Source organism: Mastigoproctus giganteus, chromosome 6 (assembly GCF_048544385.1).
Source record: "Mastigoproctus giganteus isolate SK-2022 chromosome 6, ASM4854438v1, whole genome shotgun sequence".
Classification (NCBI taxonomy): domain Eukaryota; kingdom Metazoa; phylum Arthropoda; class Arachnida; order Uropygi; family Thelyphonidae; genus Mastigoproctus; species Mastigoproctus giganteus.
In genome coordinates this window covers 162494635-162515510 of record NC_143580.1, presented here as the reverse complement: position 1 = coordinate 162515510, position 20876 = coordinate 162494635, and the positions used below count along the sequence as shown (strand labels likewise).

Sequence of the window (20876 nt, the reverse complement as noted above, 5' to 3'; positions counted from 1 at the left end):
GAATTATCAGCTTGCTTGGCCTGTTCAGGATTGTTGTAACAAGAAGTCTGTCATTCACAAGTTTTTTCCCTCAAGTACATCAATTGTCTTTGTTCAAAACTTTTGGTTCATGATGGACATGGATAAAAGCCAGTGCCATTCAATGGTGACTGCTTGTATTTCTTCAACATGCAAACTGTAAAAAGTGCTTATATATTTTTTTTTGATCATTTCTACCCTCCTCTTTAACTAGCCTCGTCAGAGGCTGCCACTGTTCTAGTAGTTTGGCTGCAATCTAAACAAAAGACAGCCAATGTGCAACACCTGCTTAAAAATCTTTTAACTTTCAGTTGCTGCATACATCAAATGAAATTGTTTAAATCTACGAGGGGGGGGGGTACAAAAAAATTTGCATTCACCCAGAAGTAGTTGTGATAGAAGGTTGAAACAAACACCATATATTAAACTTTTCCAACATAGTCCCAAATAAAATAACACATTTTTGCCACCTCTCAATACATTTCCGTAGGCCAGTTTTGTAGAAGTCCTCTGACTGTCATTCAAGCCAAGACTCGGCAGCAGAAATCACTTCATCATCAGCAGCAAAGTGTTTTCCATAAAGAAAGGACTTCAGGGCAGGAAACAGGAAGAAATCCAAGGGTGCAAAGTCAGAGGAATCTGACCTTGCACACAATACAGAGTACAAGGCTATAATCTGAAGTTACTATTTGCAATATACTGATTACCACACCTGGTGGTAATCCATTAAAAAACATAAGCAGAAATTCACAGATTCTTTAAAAAATTTGAAAAGAAAAAAAAAAAAAAAAAAAGAGAGAAACTTGAGTTTTTGGAACCAACTATATTATGAAGATAAGTGGAAAAGTCTTCAAACCGAGTAAAAAAAATAATATGAAACTAATCAAAAATAAAGTTTACAACAATCACTTTATCTTATGGCTTCCAGATGCTGACATCATATGTTAGCATTGATGGCTTTGGTAGCTACGAGTCACCTAAATCCTTAAAGGGTGATAACTCTTTGAAGAACTTTGGCAAATGAAGAATGACGACGTATGTAAGAGTTCCTGCAGACACAGATAACATGGCATTTTTTTCTGCTGACTCCGATGAAAACAGATTCCAACCCCCTTCAAAAGATATCTTATATTTAATAATACCTTTCAGAAAAATAGCATACATCAATGATATTGCAACTCTAGTTTTCAATATAGACTACTTTTTAATGCTTGGTACTACCTACTATTTGTATAACACTATCTTGTATGATGAATAAATAACTTCAGAATTGCTGGTTGTTCTTATGGGCTATCTCTGTGTGGTGTTTTGCTACCAGTAACTCGATCCATAGGGTGGTGTGCTGATACAAATTCCTAAATATGCTTGATTGGTCTAACTAACATAGATGAAGACTTTTTCAAAAGAAATAAATAATAAAGTATATAAATAATTAAGAAATAACTAGATAAATAATAGTGACATACCTGTACAACATATGGGTGACCCAGGGCTTTGCAGGCTCTGACATTAGTCTTTAATATATTGCCTAACTGTTTAACAGCATCTGCATCTTTCAGGACATCAACATTCTATTTATAAAATAAGATAATAGTATCTATCAGTGATTCATAATCACACAATTCAAGTAAATAAAAAATTTCAAACAAATAAATGTCAAGATACAACTTTCAATCTAATCACAGAGTCAGCCATACAATCTAAATGGATGGTTATATGTTCATCTCTTGTATGGCTTTTCATTGATTTTTGAAGAGAATGATAATTAGATTCAATAATACAAGGAAAAGAGGGTACATTATACAGGACATGGAAGAGGTACAATTCATAAGCTTGTTTATTTTTGTAACTAGTATTACACTCCAATCAAAAATTAATCAAAATATCAGTGCATGGAGGTGATCCTTGTTTTTATGGAAACTTGAGAATGTAGAGATAATGAAAATATAAATTTAGGACATTGAAACTTACCAATCAGTACTCAAATTTACTCGCACCAGAAATACCTGAGGGGATTCCTGTTTGAGTTATGAGTTTATAACCTCTTTGGATTGGGGAAAGTATTCTAAGGTTGGGCTAACAGAAGGTTCTTTTCCTTGCACTGGACAATTATGGAGTTACCAATCTCAAATTAAAATGTGGTACATTACTAGAAGAATCTGAGTCACTGAAGGTGCTTGCCTTAGAAACAAATGTAACTGGAAGTTCGTGATGGACTTCCAGTTGTGACTTGCCAGTTAATGCACCCTGAATTCATCTCCAGGAACAAGAATAGTTAAGCACATACTGCTCTGGCTGAGAGATCTAATTTTACAGGGGGACCAGAAGCAAGGTGTTTTTGCCAGGAGCAACAAATGATGATGTTACTAACAGGCTGTCAAATTTTAAGAGGGGGGGGTAAAGAGAACATCATTATTCATGTGGGGACCAAGACTATATTAAATGAACATAACTGGATGATTTGTTGGATAAATATAGGACAATGCTGAAAAAAATGCCACAAGTGTCTGCAATTCTGGCCAAACATGATAGGAGATTGAAAGCATGTAATCACTGGTTCATAATGAAACACCCAACAGTGATCTCCAGTGACAATATAGTTGAGCAAATTGCGATTGTCTTGACAACTCTGGACATTGCAAGAATAGTAAAGTGGCTAAACAACAAAAACATAAAAATCAGAATTCACACAGAATGGTATGTATGTATGTGTACACACACACACACACACACACACACACACACACACACACACACACACACACACACACACACACACACACACACACACACTTTGCATGATAATACTCTTCATTGCTTCTGCTCATCCACAAAGCTGTGTGGCACAAATTTTGCAGATCTCCCTGAAGAATTGATTTGGTCAGCCAAATCAATCTTCCATCCAATGTGGCATTCTCAGTGGGTGATATGGTCTCCCATTGCACAGAGCAGATATCATGGGGAAGTGATCACTTCTGTAAAGGTTTTCTTCCACTTCCCACATATGCACAGGGATGGTGAAGAGAGATAAATAGATAATAACATGGAAGAAGATATTAGAGCCCACATTTTGAAGGGCAAGATTATTGCTTTCAAGCATATGATCAATAAATTGATCCCTTCCATTAACATGTGCATTAGCCTACAGCATCTTAAATCCACTTAAATGAAAAAAGGAGAGAGAAAACTGAAAAGGAAGGAGCATGAACTCAATGATTGGATAAATTTAAATTTACCAAAGGAATCGGCAGAACTCCTTGGTTCTAGACTTGAGTCAAAAAATCTTATAGCACGTGGGATGATTTTCTCATGGTACAGACACAATGAATATTAGTCCCCCGTTTTATCGTGTTAGCAGTAATATAAATGACTTAATGAACTAGTTATTAGTTAATTAGTTTACAATTAATTAGTTACAATCCTACACAGTGGAGACTTCGTTGATTCATTAAAGAGTATCAAAGCTGTGTTTCTCCTCATCGGACATAAATATGGGGTCAATCCCAGTATCTCACTCTGTGCATTTGAAAGAAACATATGAGCACTTGAAGAAATTGTTAACAAATATTAAGTATGAAGAATACAGTTGGTTGGTCTGTGCCAAATTTAAAGTGATAGGCATGTTACTGGCACAGCAATCTGGTTATACAAGAATGTTTTTTTTTTTTTTTGAGTGAGTGAGACAGTCAGGTGGGGAGTAAATACTGGGATGTCGAGGTCTGGCACTGAAATCAACTGAGTTATCTTTGCTCACTGGAGAATTCATTTATGGAATTGGTAGTAGATATTCATGAAGTTAAAGCTGTTTCTGCAGGTTTCAAACTGGAAGGTGGAATGCATTATGCTGTCATGAGCAAAGCTATGGACAGGATTTCCAGTGAATGGGAAAACATCACTAAAATACAAGAGAAAAAGAGTGGCAGAAAGGACTGAACTGTGGGGAACACTTGCATTAATGGAGAAGTTAGAAAGATAGAGAGCCATCTCAGAGAGAAAACTGGATAACCAATTACAAAAACAGTTGGCAAACCATAAGATGGAAACTTATTTGGAAGACCTTTATGCCAACCACAATAAAAAAAAAAAAAGCATTTGAAATGTCAAGAGCAACTGCTTGAGTTTCACCAAAATTTTCCATTGAATTTTTGTCCACAGATGGGTAACATAAGCCAGAATATCACCAGTGGATTGACACTGATGGAATTCAATCTGGCAATCATTGATCAGATGGAAGGTTTCTAGATAGGATAAGAGTTGGCAGTTAATTGATTTCTCCATTGCTTTAAAAAGAGGAGTAAGCAGAATGGAATGATAATTAGACTCTTTTTAAGAACTGGCTGGATATGAGCAAATTTCCAAGCAGAAGGGAATAAGAAAGTGAAAAGAGAAATACAGAAGAGGAATAAGTTCAGAACACAGGTTTTGAGAACAAGTGGAGAAATACCATCGGGACTGGAGCTTTCTTAGCTTTGACATTGTTCAAAATCTAAGAATTTTATGGTAATTGAGTGTAGCAAAATGGTAGGAGGTTGTTTGCAAAGATCATCAATACATTAGTTAGGACCATGAGGGTAGTAGCATAGTATTGATATGGTTAACCCATGGTTAAATCCACTAGTCGATTGATCATGGGCAAGCCATCCCAGGACCTCCTGTCTTGTAGAATCAGAGCCCAAAGTAGTGTTCAAATTGGGCCTGCAACCAAAAAGCCCCCCCACACCCCCCAGAGTTTCCACGGGTCATGGCAAACATTTTGGAATACTATCGTGTTAGCCTGGAATCTAGGATTTGGGTATTTACTCCCAATGATGCTAATCTGAAAAACACATCAGCATTGCATCACTGTGAAGTTCCCTCACCATGTACAGCTGTTCGTATTGAGAATTCTTTATGCTGGTGCCATAAAATAATTACAGTAAGCGCCGGTTATTAGGATCTGAATTGTCTTATGGCAATTCTAATGAGCAAAAATTGGAGAAATATTATCCACAAGCTATAAAAATGAAGAATATAAATCACCAATTTACACTTTTATTACCTTACCAATTAAAAAGAATTAAATCATACGTGAAAATCGACAAACCATCAACAAAAAAAGGCTGTCCAACCCAAAATTGAAAAGAATGAGAAATCTGCAATAATGCAATGAAGTTTGCAAACCCTAACAAATTGGAAGTCCGAACTACCCCCGATTCCAATTAATTTGGATTATCAACACTGTAATGTATTTCAATTTTTTTAGACATTTTATGGAAATGTAAAAATAAAAATTTTTTACATAAAAATTTTAAATATTAATATGTCTTTATTTTGGGCTTGGTTGCCCATCAAATCAGAATTTCAAAGAAAAAAAAAATCACATAACAAATAATTACATAATACAAAGAAAATAATTAAAAAACAACAGAATTTGGAAAAAACAACAAAGATTCCATAAAATCTCACTGTTAATTAATTTATTTATTTCGATGTAGCACTATTTTCTACATTATTTATGTATCACCTGATTCGATTTCACCAACTTGTGGATTTGGATTCTAGAGAATTTTGGCTTTTATAAACCACAATCAGACAGCAAAGGATCTCCTATATACTAAAATTCTATAGATAACTTATAATGGTGGTGGGGGGGGGGGAGTACCATAAACTTTTGCTCTGGAGACTAAACGAGGCTTCAACCACTTCAAGCCTCCAATAAGCAAATTGATGGCATTGCACCAGTTGACGAGAATCAGCATTTGTCACATACTTCTAGTTCTTAAATTTTCTCCCTAATCATAAAACAACAACAACAATGAAAGCAGAAAATTTAAAAATTAATATAGACATTCAACACTTACTTTTGTAGCCTGATTTATTATGTCATCCCAAACCTGATTTGGAAGAAGCATATACTTTTCAATTAGGTGTTCTTGCACTACTTGATCTGTCTGGGCACTTATCATACAACCCACTGCTTCATAAAAAGTATGAACCTGTAACGTAAATTATACATTTAGTTCTGTGAAAACATTAAAGGCAGTTCCTTCTAATGATTTTTATGTGTACATTCCTGAAGAAATCATAAACGTTGATCATAAAGTAGATTAAAACACAATATTTAGCTAATTTTCAATGGGGTATTACTGTCCTAAAACACCATAGCTTTGAATGATAACTTTTTATAAAAAAGTTCATGTCTTATTTAATTAACCCTTATACCTAGATTTTTAAATTACAACAAATACCAAGTAGTGATAATATATTCTGGTGCATAATAGCACGAGGAAAAACTGATATACATTGTATAACTAAGATAGTACTGTTCATGTACCTAAATTTAAGGGATAAAGTACATATCTGCAAGTAAGTTTCTGGTTTATGCAGAACATGCATAAGAAATTTAGGGCAAATTTCCTACATTGCTGACTAGAAAACCAGTCTGGAATGCAGGAAATTTGTTAATGAGTAATTTATATGCATTTTGTTTCTGCAAGCAAGCTGCTTTTATGATGCTGGCTCAATGGCCACTTTGACATGAGTTGCTAGTCTATAAGTCACTTTAATATATGATTTTATTCAAAGTTACTCACAGAGCTGCCTAGGAATATTTTTTCCTATCTGACCTTAAACCTTTCCCTAATTGTCTACCAAATCACATTCCAACACGCTCATTTGCTTTGCAGTGAGACAGGTTTTCATTAGGTTGCAGTTTTCTGGCAGAAAGAGGCAGAAAAATAAAACAGATCAACCTCAAATTTTTAAAAAAACTTTTTGAGTTAACACTAACTGAGAGATGAGTTATGTCAAGTTTGTGGGGAAAATACTATGCCAAAAGATCACATGTTTAAATGGAATAAAAGATATATTTAGAAGGAGGTGAATGTGGAAGGCAATGAGCAATCAGGCCATCCAGTATCCATGAAAACTGATGAAAATGTAGACCAAGTAAGGATACTGATTAGAAGTGGTCATCATTTAAGAATTAGAATGGGTGGATCAGAACTCAATTTGGACAAAGAAACAGTTCGACAAAGTTTAACTGAAATTTTATGTGTGATAAAAAAAAAAAAAAAGAAAGAAAAAGAGTATAAGAAAAGTGTGCGCCAAAAATATTTTGAATGAAGAATGAGAAGACTAAGTTTGTAAAGATGTTTTGAAAACACTGAGATGTCCACACTTTTGAGTATACTATAATTACTTACAGTGAAATCTTGCTGTTCAAGTATGACCCAGAAACAGACAATCACTGCAATGGAAGACAAAAGTCCCCCACACTAGAAAAAAAACCAAAAAATGTCAAAATCAAAAACAAAAACCATGCTTCTTGTTTTCTTTGATATTAAAATAATTATTATGCATAAATACATCCAACCAAATCAGACCGTCAACATAACATACTACACTGAAGTTCTCACAAAGCAGTGTAAAAAAATTCAAAGGAAGGGCCCTGAATTGTGACAGGATGGTTGGATGCTCTCTGTTCACCAATTTCTAGTCAAAAAACATTCTTGTGTGTGTGAGTGAGTGCATGTGCACTTTACTCGGCAGACCTAGTCCCTTGCACCTTTTTGCTCTTCAGTAAACTGAAAAGTGGACTTAAGGGAACCGATTTTCAGTCTTTGAAAACATTCAGTGGTTAAAAAAAAAAAAAAACATTGAAGTGTTAAAAGGGTTAACAGAAGATGGCTTCCAAAAATGCTTCTGTGCTTGGAAGAAACTTAAGGGACAGTGTGTGCAAGCCCAAGGCAATTATTTTGAAAGGAATAATTGTACAGTACAAAATATTTCAATTTACTTATTTTATTGAAACAATCTTGTTATTTAATAGCCATACCTCGCATAGTCTGCCATCCTGCAGAACAGTGACCATTTGAGCTACTGATGTGGGATGCAGGTCTGACCCTCACCCGATTTCCAGTTCATGCTGCTGTAAGTGTTCTGGTGGGTTTAAATTAAGTATCTGTGCTGGCCACTCCAGCTCTTGTATATGTGACCAGTGCTGTTCATGAACCATTAATGAACAGTACTGGTAGTACAGCATTAAAAACAGATCCCTGTTTGTTCAGTAAAAACATGGGCACATACCAAACAAATGCCATATCATGGGAAGCATGGAATTGTCCAAAACATTAAGGCAACTCATGTTCTCACGTTGATGGTTATGGTTCCCACACACTCCCCAAACAGTCCTTGGCCATAATGGTATATCAGCAACAGCCCCACACAATAATTTCACTTCTTCCAAACTTCATTACTGGCACAGCACACTCTGGCAGCAGATGTTCTCCAGTCACTTCCATAGTCATCCTTCTGATCGGAACAGGGTATAGCAAGATCCATCACTCCAAAGAACTGATTTCTACTGTCCATGGAATAATTATGGTATTCATTGCACTACCCAAGGCAAGACTGCTGATTGTAGTTGTGATGAAACTATGCTGTAACACATGCGCAAGTGAGAGCAATAATACTTTCTCTCTTGTGAAGTAGTATTGAAATTTACCCCATGTTTTATACTGGTCCAAACTGTAGCACTGGTTGAAATCCAATATGGTTCAGAAGTGGATTTCATACTACAGGATTACTGCAAAAAATCAGCACGCAAGCTTTATATTTTTCCTTGTACATACCAATATACTCATGTTTCACAACAGGTGATCTTAGAATGAAAAGAGACACACTAAACATATCTTATTTCAAGCCCTACTTCAAGCATATAATACCTGAAAACCCATGTTTCAACCTACCTGTTGTGGCTGGAGGTCACAAATAATAGTATTGATATTGTTCAGAATTTCCTCAATGAAAGGCATAACTTCACCAACCTGGACCTAGAAAAGTGAAAGAATTAATAAAAAAGAAATTTGAAACTCTTTTCCTTTTCTTGATTAAATAACAATTTAAGTTTAATAAGTAAAGCATAAAAAAAATTAATAATCACTATCACACACCAAGACATATAACAAATAATGGCTCAATACTGATAAACCAGAATTCGGTATAAAGCGTACACATTCAAATCACAATGAGTAATTTTATATAAAACGAATTACTTGATGAGAACCTGCACTATGAAAAAGTTTTTAAAACTTTACAAATTATCTTGTAAAGTTTTAAAATCATAAGTGTCTACACTGAGATTAGTTTGGACTCCACATTATGACTGTAATCCTTGTTTACAGGACATTTACTCGCACCCCAACCACCAAAATTAGGGTAACCTAGCAAGGTAGTCCTCACAGTATCCACATCTTAACAGGTTTGCTGTTGGAACACAAACTTCCATCAAAATGAACTGCAATTTTTGTGCCTTGATGTAACTATGCAGCCATTTAGTTCTGATTAATAAATGAATGCCATAAGAGGAAAGGCACATGAAATGAATAATTGTTTGATAGCAGCACCCTAAATGAATATCAGCGATTTGCCTTATGGCTGAGAATTTGCTTTAACTCTATTGCACTCTCCAGAGTGCTATAAAAACTGTATACTTGGTTTACAGTTTCATATGTTCTCTGTATACGTTGAAGTTATTTTACTTAGTTCAGTATAATTTTATATGTTATTTGCTTGTGTTAGAGTTATTTTAGCTAGTTTAATATTTTCCAAAAGAAGAAATGGTAAAACTTTTTTGAAGGTTATGCCTACTGAATTTTAATTCTTTTGTTTGTAAAAAAAAAAAAAAAAAAAAAAAAAATGTTTATCTATAAAATTTTACCTTAAAGTTATGGATAGCCTGGAACACCAGGACTGAAAAAGGTTGTGCTGTTATTTGGTTTTTAGGAGCATTAGCAACTAAGGCCATATTGCTCCACGATATGCGGTGGTTATTCCCTGACCTTTCCGCATCCTCCATATTTGATGACGGGTTCGAACTCCAGTCTAATCAAGAAGCGTGTGCTATACACTGCTGCTCCTTCCCACCTGGCTATGGAGGTGCCACTGAAAAAGGAACAGGGTTAGACAGTATCACTGCTGACATTGAATTAGCTCTTTATAATATGTCATCTGATACTAAAACAGAATTCCATTCAAGTGATATGGATTCAGAATTGGATCAAATACATCTGCTGATGATAGAACACTACAACAACAGATTCCAGTGTTATTTAGAGTGATAATTCTTCACACATGAAATCAGTTCCATTCACTAAAAAGCAGTGCTCACTTGTTCTAGCACCCCAGAGAAGCATTCCATAGAATGCATCCTAATGCTAATGCTAGGAGTTTAGTAAATAAATTTGATGAATTTGAGGTATTACTCAAAACATCAAAGGCAGATATTGTTGGGATATCAGAGACGTGGTGTCACACAGATATAAGGAATGCAGAACTGGAATTTGGGGAGTACAACGTCTACAGAAAGGATAGACAGGATAGGAAGGGAGGAGGGGTTATGCTATTAGTTAAAAAACACATAAAATCCAAGGAAGTGAAGCCAGTTGACATCGCTGGACAGTGCAGTGTTGAGTCAGTTTGGTGTGATATAAGCATAGGTAAATCAAAATTGAGAGTAGGAGTGTGCTATAGACCTAATGACTCTGATGAGTATAATAAGACACTGTACAGGGAAATAGAATGGGCCAGTAAATCAGAGAGCCTTATAATGGGGGATTTTAATTTCCCAGATATTGACTGGAATTTGTGGATTTATTGGATGATTGTTTTCTAAACCAGCATGTTCGTGAGGCAACAAGAGGGAGCAATACTCTTGATCTGATTATCAGTAGTGATTCTTCATGCATTAGGAATCTGCAGATAAATGAACCACTGGGTGGCAGTGATCACAGTGTGCTGAAGTGGGATTTACTCAAGGAGGTAACTACCATCAGAGGTAAAGGGAAGGGTTTTTGCTTTCGTAAAGGCGACTATGATGGTCTGAGACAGTATTTAAATTCTATACAGTGGGACCAACTGATGATGTTACCAACAGCAAATTCAAAATGGGAAGCATTCAAGGAACTAATCTTGGAAGCTACCAGGCTTTACATACCAACCAAGAAATATTGTTCAAGGTTCAGGCCTAAATGGTTGTCAGATGAACTAATGAGACATATGGCAGAGAAGAAAAATGCATGGGATACATACAAATTAATGGGTGACGTGGAAGCCTATGATAGATATAAGTTGGTCTGTAACCAAGTCACAAAGGAGATTAGGCAGGCAAAGGCAGATTATGAGAAATCCTCGGCAAAGGATGCAAAGAAAAACAGAAAAGAGTTCTTTACCTATTTAAACTCAAGAAGGAAAGGGATGAATCAGATTGGTCCACTGGATGTTGATGGTTCAACAGTTGAGGATCCAGCTCAGGTGGCTAACAATCTAAACGAGTATTTTGCATCTACATTCACACATGAGGAGTTATTCAGGAAGGGGAATGTTGTAGGTGAAGTAAACATTGGCAGTGAGCTAGATGATTTTCTAATAACTGAGAGGAAAGTGGAGGAGAAATTGTTGAGGATAAACATAAAAAAGGCACTCGGGGTGGATGGGATCTATCCAGTTATATTAAAGGAGGCAGCAAAGGAAGTAAGCAAACCCCTAGCCATAATTATGAGAGCTTCTTTGGACTCAGGGGAGGTACCCATGGACTGGAGATGTGCAAATGTAACCCCAATTCACAAAGGAGGATCAAAGGCTGACACAAGTAATTATAGACCTGTTAGTTTAACTTCGGTTCCAGGAAAATTAATGGAGGCACTGGTTAAAGAAGCACTGCAGGATCATCTGGACAAGAATTCAGTTATAGCTCAGACACAGCATGGGTTGGTTAAGGGCAGGTCTTGTCTGACCAATTTGATTGGATACTATGATGTAGTCACAAAAGAACTGGATGCAGGGAATAACTTTGATATTATATATTTGGATCTTAGAAAGGCTTTTGATACTGTTGCGCATGGAAGACTGCTGCACAAATTGGAGAAGTGTGGCATTCGAGGCAAATTGCTGCTATGGATAAAGGGATGGTTGAGTGGCAGAAGACAGAGAGTGGTAATCAATGGACACTGCTCAACGTGGACTAATGTTATTAGTGGAGTTCCTCAGGGTTCAGTGTTGGGTCCATTGTTGTTTTCTGTATTTATAAATGATATTGATGATGGTGTATCAGGCTTAATGTCCAAGTTTGCAGACGATACAAAGGTTGGCAGGGTTGTTAAGGACACTACTGATACTATGCTGCTGCAACAGGATCTGGAAAGGTTGAGCAGATGGGCTGAGAAGTGGCAAATGAAGTTTAACATTGACAAATGTAAAGTACTACATATGGGAAACAGTAACCCCAGATCAACGTATCAACTCTGTGGTACTACGCTGACAGTGGTAGAGAATGAAAAGGACCTGGGGGTAATTGTGCCGGCAGATATGAAGTTCTCTGAGCAGTGCAGACGAGCTGCAAGGGTAGCTCATGGTGTCTTGTCAATGATATACAGGAATTTTTCTAGCAGGGACAGGGATGTGATTATTCCCTTGTATAAGGCATTGGTCAGGCCACACCTTGAGTACTGTATACAGGTCTGGAGGCCTCATTTCAAGAAGGATGTAGAGCTGATGGAACGAGTACAGAGAAGGGCAACAAGATTAGTGAATGGAACAAAGGGTTGCTCTTACGAAGAAAGGCTTAAGTTTTGCAAATTACAGAGCCTGGAGACTAGGCATCGCCGAGGTGATCTGATAGAGGTGTACAAGGCTTTGAATGGCTTGAGCATGCTCAATGCCGATGGGATTCTTCCTCTTGCTCAGAATAATCACCTGAGAGGGCATAAATTCAAATTGAGGAAGGACGGATGTCGGATAGATGTGCGGAAATTCGCCTTTAGCCAGCGGGCAGTTGGTTTGTGGAATAGACTTCCATCGCTTGTTGTTGAAGTTGATAGCCTAAACAAATTTAAGGCTCAGCTGGACAGGTATTTCGAACGAATTGAGGGGTGAAATGGGAGTAGTGGTTGTTTTTTTTTTTTTTTTTTTTTTTTGGCTGATGCTGAATAAGCTTGCTTTCTTGCATCATATGCCTCTACTAATGCTAATGCTAATGCTAAAAACCACACACACAAAGAATCTTTGCAAATATAAGTGGGAGCAAATGTATTAAGAATTGAGAACTACTGACATGAATCCAAAAATGCAGATATGGTAAACAGCAGTTATCTTAACTAGTTTGGTACGATAACCGCAGTCTTAAGTTTTTATGGCATGTTTACTGGGCATCTCTAACAGAACATTCCGCTCCTCAGTAAATACATTGATTTTATTCAACAAATCACATCAAATCACAACAAATCACATCTTTTTCAGAAGCTGTCCATTTATAGTGCACTACAAGTACCAGACCCTGTACCAAGGAAATCTGAGCCTAGCTAGATTTTTGGATTCTCCAAATTTTTGGTATAGATGTATCATGATTGTAAAAGAAAAGGTAAAGTATGAAAGCCAAATTGAAATTGTTCGGATATGAATTATTTTCATTGCATAACAAATCATACATACATAATTCAAGTTCCATGTAATCTGGTCATAAATTAAATATTGCTGGAAGGTTCATAATGTTGGTTACAACTGTTGTAGAAGAACATGTCATAGATGCTGAAGTTTGATTATATCGTGCAAATTCACTTGAAAATTTCAGGGTGGTTCATCTTTGCAAATAGTAACACTCCTTAATATATCTATAATTTCACTATCAAGTTTAAGCATAACTGGGGCATTTTCACTAATGTTTTGGCACTCGTGTAAAGCGTCTATATCGAGAAACTTTGCTTCTTCACACAGCAAATTTCTTATACATCAAAAAATCCTTTTCCAGTGCTTCCTCTTCATGTACACAAATATTAGGTTCTTCATATTCATTATCCAGAAGAAAAGCAGGTGCCACAGGTTATGTTGCTAATTTCTCAAAATTATTTTTTGTTACTTTTTCTCAGGCTTTTGTTTCACTACTAACTGCAAATTATTTTTAAATTAGTCCATTAAATGATTTATGAAAATCATGTAATCCCATGACTTTGGTACCAGTATTATGCATTTTCTGTTTTTAAAAAAAAAAAAAAAAGCACCTCACTATAATTGTCAAGTTAATAGAGTAAGCTTACCTGTGAAAAGATCTAAACCTTGCAAACACTTCCTAGTTCATTTTACAAATATATGTGGTTTCAATTCGAATCTCAACGAAATCCATTTCCATGTGCAATCTGCCAAACCCCTTGGTAATTTGGAATATCCTCTTTTCGATCTTCTCTGGCTTCAAATCTCTCTACCTCATTGTGTCAAATTCATTTGTTGTCTCTACCATTCTTCCAACTCCACTAATCACTTGGAGCTCTTCGCGTCCCTTCCTTACAATTTGACTTTCTCCAGTCCAACTTTCCTGGCAGCGAGGTAATTTTCCTTGGTGATTTTAATGTTCACAACTCCAGCTAGCTTCCGTTTTCTAGTTACAGCTGTTTGAGATTCTGAGGCTTTTGCAATTACTAATGACCTTGCACAGATTGTTCATTTACATACAAGAATACCAGACAATCCTAACCATACAGCCAACACGTTTGATCTCTTTTTCACAAACTACCCTTCTAAGCACACTGTCGAAGTAAGTGAGTTATCCTCATAAACTTGGTGATTGTCTCTTCTCCAATGGAGCCTTTATCTCATGGATACTACCAACCTCGTATGTTTGGCATTACAAAGCAAAATCGGATGACCTGAGAGATTTCTTTTTTCTTTTCCTTGGTTGGACTGTTTCAAAACTTCTGATGTCAACATTTGCTCTGATGGTGTCAGTGAAATTATTCTTGAAGTAAATGGAATCCTTTATCCCACCCTCCACTTTAAAATCTCGTCCTTTATCCAAACCTTGGTTTTCCAATAAGGCTTTTCTGAGGCTTTTGCAATTACTAATGACCTTGCACAGATTGTTCATTTACATACAAGAATACCAGACAATCCTAACCATACAGCCAACACGTTTGATCTCTTTTTCACAAACTACCCTTCTAAGCACACTGTTGAAGTGAGTTATCCTCAAACTTGGTGATTGTCTCTTCTCCAATGGAGCCTTTATCTCATGGCTATTACCAACCTCGTATTGTTTGGCATTACAAAGCAAAATCGGATGACCTGAGAGATTTCTTTTCCTTGGTTGGACTGTTTCAAAACTTCTGATGTCAGCATTTCCTCTGATGGTATCAGTGAAATTATTCTTGAAGTAAATGGAATCCTTTATCCCACACTCCACTTTAAAATCTCGTCCTTTATCCAAACCTTGGTTTTCCAATAAATGTGCTGCTAAGGCAGTTCAGGAGAAGAATGTTGCATATTGTAATTGGACTGTTTCCAATTCTTCAGTTTCATTTTCTGCCTACACCAAAGCTCGCAACAATTGTAAAGCAGTTATTAATCAGTCAAAACTTGATTTTGAACAGGCTAAGAGTAGAAAACTTACGTCTTGCCCTAATGGTAGTGGAGCTTCTGGTCTCTTGCCAAAGATATTGGCCACAACTTTTGCCCATCTCTGCTCCCACCTCTGTCCAAACCAGATGGTTCTGTTGTCACTTCAGCCAAGGAAGAAGCTGACCTGCTTGCATCCCATTTTTCTTCCAACTCATGTATTAAAGATCTTGGTAAACCACCTCCGACCATTCCCAACACGTTCCATTCAATGCCTCCTGTGGTTTTCCGTCAAAATGATTTTGACGAATCTTGACGCTAAGAAAGCTCCAGGTCCTGATGTTATTTCTCCACTTGTTCTCAAAACCTGTGCTCCTGAACTTACTCCTGTTCTTTGCCACCTTTTTTCACTTTCTTATTCCCAAGGTGTTTTTCCTTCTGCTGGGAAATTTGCTCATATACAGCCAGTTCCTAAAAGGGGTGACAAATCCCTCCCACCCAATTATCGTCCCATTTTAATTACTTCTACTCTTTCTTTGCTCTATATATCTCAAAGTTTTGATAGTGTTTGGCATAAAGGTTTTCTAAACAAGCTTCCATCTTACGGTTTTCTCTCTGATCGCTCGCTGAGGGTGATGATAGATGTCTCTCTGTCTTCTAACTTCTCCACTAAATGCCAGTGTCCCACAAGGTTCAGTTCTTTCCCCTAGTCTTTTCCTCTTGTATATTAATGACCTTCTTCCACTGACTGGCAATCATATCCATAGTTTTGCTGATGATAGCACATTGCATTCCACTTTCCATTTTGAGAAACCTCGCCCTGCTTAATCAGCTTCAACTTCTCAAATATCCGCTACTAATTCCTTAAATGCCGATCTCCAGTGGGGCAAAAACAACTTAGTTGATTTCAATCATTCTGAAACTCAGTCTTGTCTTATATCTCGCAAAAAGGATTCTTCTGCTCCTATGCTTATCTTTGGTGACACTGATTTCTAGGCAAGTTGACATCTCTTTTGGGGATTACACTCACTTGTAATCTCTCTTGGTGTGGAGCCCACACCACATGGCGGAATGCCGCCGCTCTGTGTTATCAGGCAATACTAAGTGATAGATGATGCTCATAACCAGTGCAATACCACCACCACCACTTTGCTTCCACCACTTCAAGCTACCATTGGCTTGAAGTGGTGGAACCCATGTTTCTTCTCCAGAGCTAAGTTCCGGTTAATCCTTCCCCATCTCTTCCATCATGCAGTATGACTGATGAATTTTGAGGTTATGATGAACATCATGGCGAGATCCAATCTTCCTTACATTTCGAGGGTGCAACAGCTCTAAAACGATTTTCGCAGGCCAGCCACTAGTTAGTACACCGGACCGAACCTATTGGTAACTCTTTAGGAGGCTTCCGGATCAGCTAGTGTATAATCTTGCTACCTCTAGTCTGCCAGATAGTGACTGGAGTGAGTCCGAGTAGTGTGTATGCGGGGGGCATTGTCAAGGCCATGTTATGTCAAGGATCTGGGTATATTCTTACGTGTATGCCATTTTCAAAAATTTCATTACTTCATACAGCATACCCCCCCCACTTTTTCTTAGTATTGAATACATCTTGAATTGTCAATCTAATAGAGTAAGCTTATCTTCGAAAAGATATAAATCTCTCAAACACTTCCTAGTTCATTTCACAAATATATGTGCTCTCAATTCTAATCTCAACGATGTCCAATTTCCACTGCAGTCTGCCAAACCCCATGTACTTTTTTCTGACAGAATCTCACTTATCAGTTAATTCAACTACTGCTCGTCTCAGTTGCCAAAATTATTCACTGCATGATTCCTTTCGCCTAAAAGGTGGTACTTGTGCATATGTCCGTTTCGCTATTCCCTGTCAGAGAATTGGTAATTTGGAATCTCCTCTTCTCGATCTTCTCTGGCTTAAAATCTCTCTACCTCATTGTGTCAAATTCATCTGTTGCCTCTACCGTTCTCCCAACTCCACTCATCACTTGGAGCTCTTTGACTTCCTCTCTTTGCAACTTGACTTTCTCTAGCTCAACGCTCCTAACAATGAGGTAATTTTCCTTCGTGATTTTAATGTTCGCAACTCCAGCTGGCTTCTGTTTTCTAGCCACACCGACCCAGCTGGTCGAGACGCAGAGGCTTTTGTACAGATTGTTCATTTACCTACAAGAATACTGGACAATCCTTACCATACAGCCAACACGCTATTTCTTTTTTCTCACAAACAACCCTTCTAAGTACACGGTCGAAGTGAGAGGTCCTTTAGGAACTTCAGATCACAACTTGGTGATTGTCTCTTCTCCAATAGAACCTTTATCTCATGGCTATTCCCAACCTCGTGTTTGGCATTATAAGAATGCAAAATGGGATGACCTGCGAAACTTCTTTTCTTTGGTCGGACTACTGTTTCAAAACTTCTGATGTCAACGTTTGCTCAGATCGTGTCAGTGAAATTATTCTTGTAGAAAAGGAATCCTTTATTCCACACTCCACTTTAAAATCTCGTCCTTTATCTAAACCTTGCTTTTCCAATAAATGTGCTAAGGCTGTTCAAGAGAAGAATGTTGTATATCGTAATTGGCTTGTTTCCAATTCTTCAGTTTCATTTTCTGCCTACACCAAAGCTCGCAGAAATTGTAAAGCAGTCATTAATCAGTCCAAACTAGATTTTGAACAGGCTAAGAGTAGAAACTTGCTTCTTGGCCTGATGGTAGCCGAGCATTCTGGTCTCTTGCCAAAGCTATTGGCCGTACATACTTGGGAATTTTGAAACCAATCTCATTCAATCACATCATAATTTGGTCTCGTTTTACAACTTTTCCTTTTACGACCCTGTTTTGCTGGAAACTAACCCTGTCATAAAATGGGTCCTATCTGCATTTTTTTTTTATTAGTGTGGCATTAGAGAACTATTTGTCACGATACATTTTCTCAACGAAACTTAAAGTTCTGTATCACGTCTCTGAATAGATTGCAACAAACATTTTTTGAGAATAGAAAGAAATCAACAAGCACAAAAATAAATTTTTAAACTGAAGGACAATGGACATGAATGTGATTAATGATGTTACAAAAAGCAATGTGACTACTGATATGTTACAAGCAGTTTAAATATTACAAGAAATTTGGTTACTTAAAACTTCACTTTGTAACATGTAATGTTAAATTTCCGAGAGTTAGATATTGAAACAAAGTTTAAATTTAAGTTTTGAAAAGTTCGTGCCATATTGCAACATTATTATATGTATAAAATTACAATCTTCATGTCAAAATAAAATAGCAGAAAATTGGAACACACATAATTTAAAATTAATCCGGCTTCTCCTGTAACAGATGATTCGGCCTTCCCCTCAAAATCTTAGATGAATTCTTGCATAGTGGTGGTGGTGATGGTTTATTGAGTGAATCTGCATAATCAAGTGTTCAATGTGCACCATTTGCAAAAATTCTGTCAGGGGATTTCTCTTACATATTACATTAAAATAAGAGTTTTTTAATGTAGTGTGTAAGTTAAAAATGTATAAGGGTTCTCAAGTAACAAATTAATCAGATCGCTTGTGGTTCACCGTATGTTCACTACCGAGTGAGACTGATCAAGTAGAAAACTTGGATGAATTATTGATTGTTGCTGTTATTTGGTGGCAGCAGTGGTCTACTGGTAGACCAGCAGTTTTAAGTCCATATCTGCTGTATTATGTCTGTACAAGCACTGATTTGCAGGCTAAAAAAAATGTATTTCCAGAAGTCAATAAATAAAAAAGTTCTTCTTAACTTGTAGTAATTCTTGCTACTCAGATGAGAAGTACAAAGTTTATCACGTGTCTATTAATTACATTTCTTTAGTCATTTATCACAGCGGTTGTTGTTATTTGGCTTTTAGGAGCATTAGCAACTAAGGCCATATTGCTCCGGGGATATGGTGGTCATTCTTTGACCTTTCTGCATCCTCCGTATTTTGTGGTCACGGGCTCAGACCCCGTCCTAATCAAGAAGCGTGTGCTACGCACTGCCGCTCCTGCCCACGGAGGGCCTATCACAGCAGAAAAAACTGCTATGGAGTAGTGCATAACTATACTGTGAACATTTTGTAGTCCTACCACAGGAAAGAACAGCTGTTTTCATTAGAAACAAAGTCTAATGAACGCATAAGAATATAGTGCCAAAATAAAGTGATATCTGCAACATCAGCAGATATCACTAATCAGTGTTAAGAAATAAAAAGAGAAAGGTTATTTTTGAGCTCCTTAGCTGACAATTAGAATTTCAAGAAGTTTCAGCTGAGCAATAAAGCATTTTCTAGATTTTTCAACGTACCCTCAGTTCAACAGTAGAGTTCTGATTCACCTGTATATGAATTCGATTCAAGTGATACATCACTGTAACATTAAAGATTATGGATATTTTCACTATAAAAGAGAACTTCACAGATTTTATAAATCAAAGTTAATTTTTTTTTAAAATTAATAATTTAAATTTACCTGTACAAAATGCCTCCTGCATTTCTGTGCAATTTTAATAAATGTGTCACAAGCCATATCTTGAACACCATCATGGGTTTCTGTTAGAAGAGAAAAAAAATGTGGAATTTAAGCAAAGTGAACCATACTAGTAACAGATATATACTGATAAAAAAATTATTGCAGTACAAAACTCAGATCTAGTGGGGGATGCAAACTTTATAAATTGAAACTCTTACAGGGAATTTTACATTTTTGCAAATTTGCACCTGTGCCCTCCCACTTTTTAAAGCAACTACAAAGAATATACATAAATGGAATATATATATATATATATATATATATATATATATGGATGATAACAAGGTAATCAGAAATGTAGTGTACAACTTTAATTAAGACCAGATGACATCTATTGCACTACTAGAATCCTCCCTTTCTTCTTTTTAATGTGTACACACCATTTCATGTACTATATAACACATATGCAGGAATGGAATCCTTTATCCCACACTCCACTTTAAATCTCATCCTTTAAAACTTGCTTCTTGCACTAATGGTAGCCAAGCATTCTGGTCTTTTGCCAAAGCTATTGGCCGCAACTTTTGCCCATCTCTGCTCCCACCTCTGTCCAAACCAGATGGTTCTGTTGTCACTTCAGCCAAGGATAAAGCTGACATGCTAGCATCCCATTTTTCTTCCAACTCATGAATTAATGATCTTGGTAAAACACCTCCCACCATTCCCAACACGCTCCATTCAATGCCTTCTGTGGTCTTCCGTCAAAAGGATATCAGAAGGATTTTGATGAATCTCGATGCTAAGAAAGCTCCAGGTCCTGATGGTATTTCTCCACTTGTTCTCAAAACCTGTGCTCCTGAACTCACTCCTATTCTTTGCCGCCTTTTTTCACTTTCTTATTCTAAAGGTGTTTTTCCTTCTGCTTGGAAATTTGCTCATATCCAGCCAGTTCCTAAAAAGGGTGACAAATCCCTCCCATCCAATTATCGTCCCATT

At 36.9% G+C, this 20876-nt stretch overlaps 1 protein-coding gene across 2 annotated transcripts in view; it reads right to left on the bottom strand.

The window, feature by feature from the left end:
* The window catches only part of emb (exportin-1 emb), a 457135-nt gene that overhangs the window by 119885 nt on the left and 316374 nt on the right, over positions 1-20876 (bottom strand). For both annotated transcript variants that reach the window (XM_090376567.1, XM_090376568.1), the window contains 4 exons: positions 19881-19960; positions 8748-8831; positions 5859-5993; positions 1485-1589 (listed from right to left, as the gene is read on the bottom strand). In XM_090376567.1, the coding sequence (XP_090232693.1) occupies positions 1485-1589; positions 5859-5993; positions 8748-8831; positions 19881-19960 (404 nt within the window). The remainder of the gene's footprint in view (positions 1-1484; positions 1590-5858; positions 5994-8747; positions 8832-19880; positions 19961-20876) is intronic.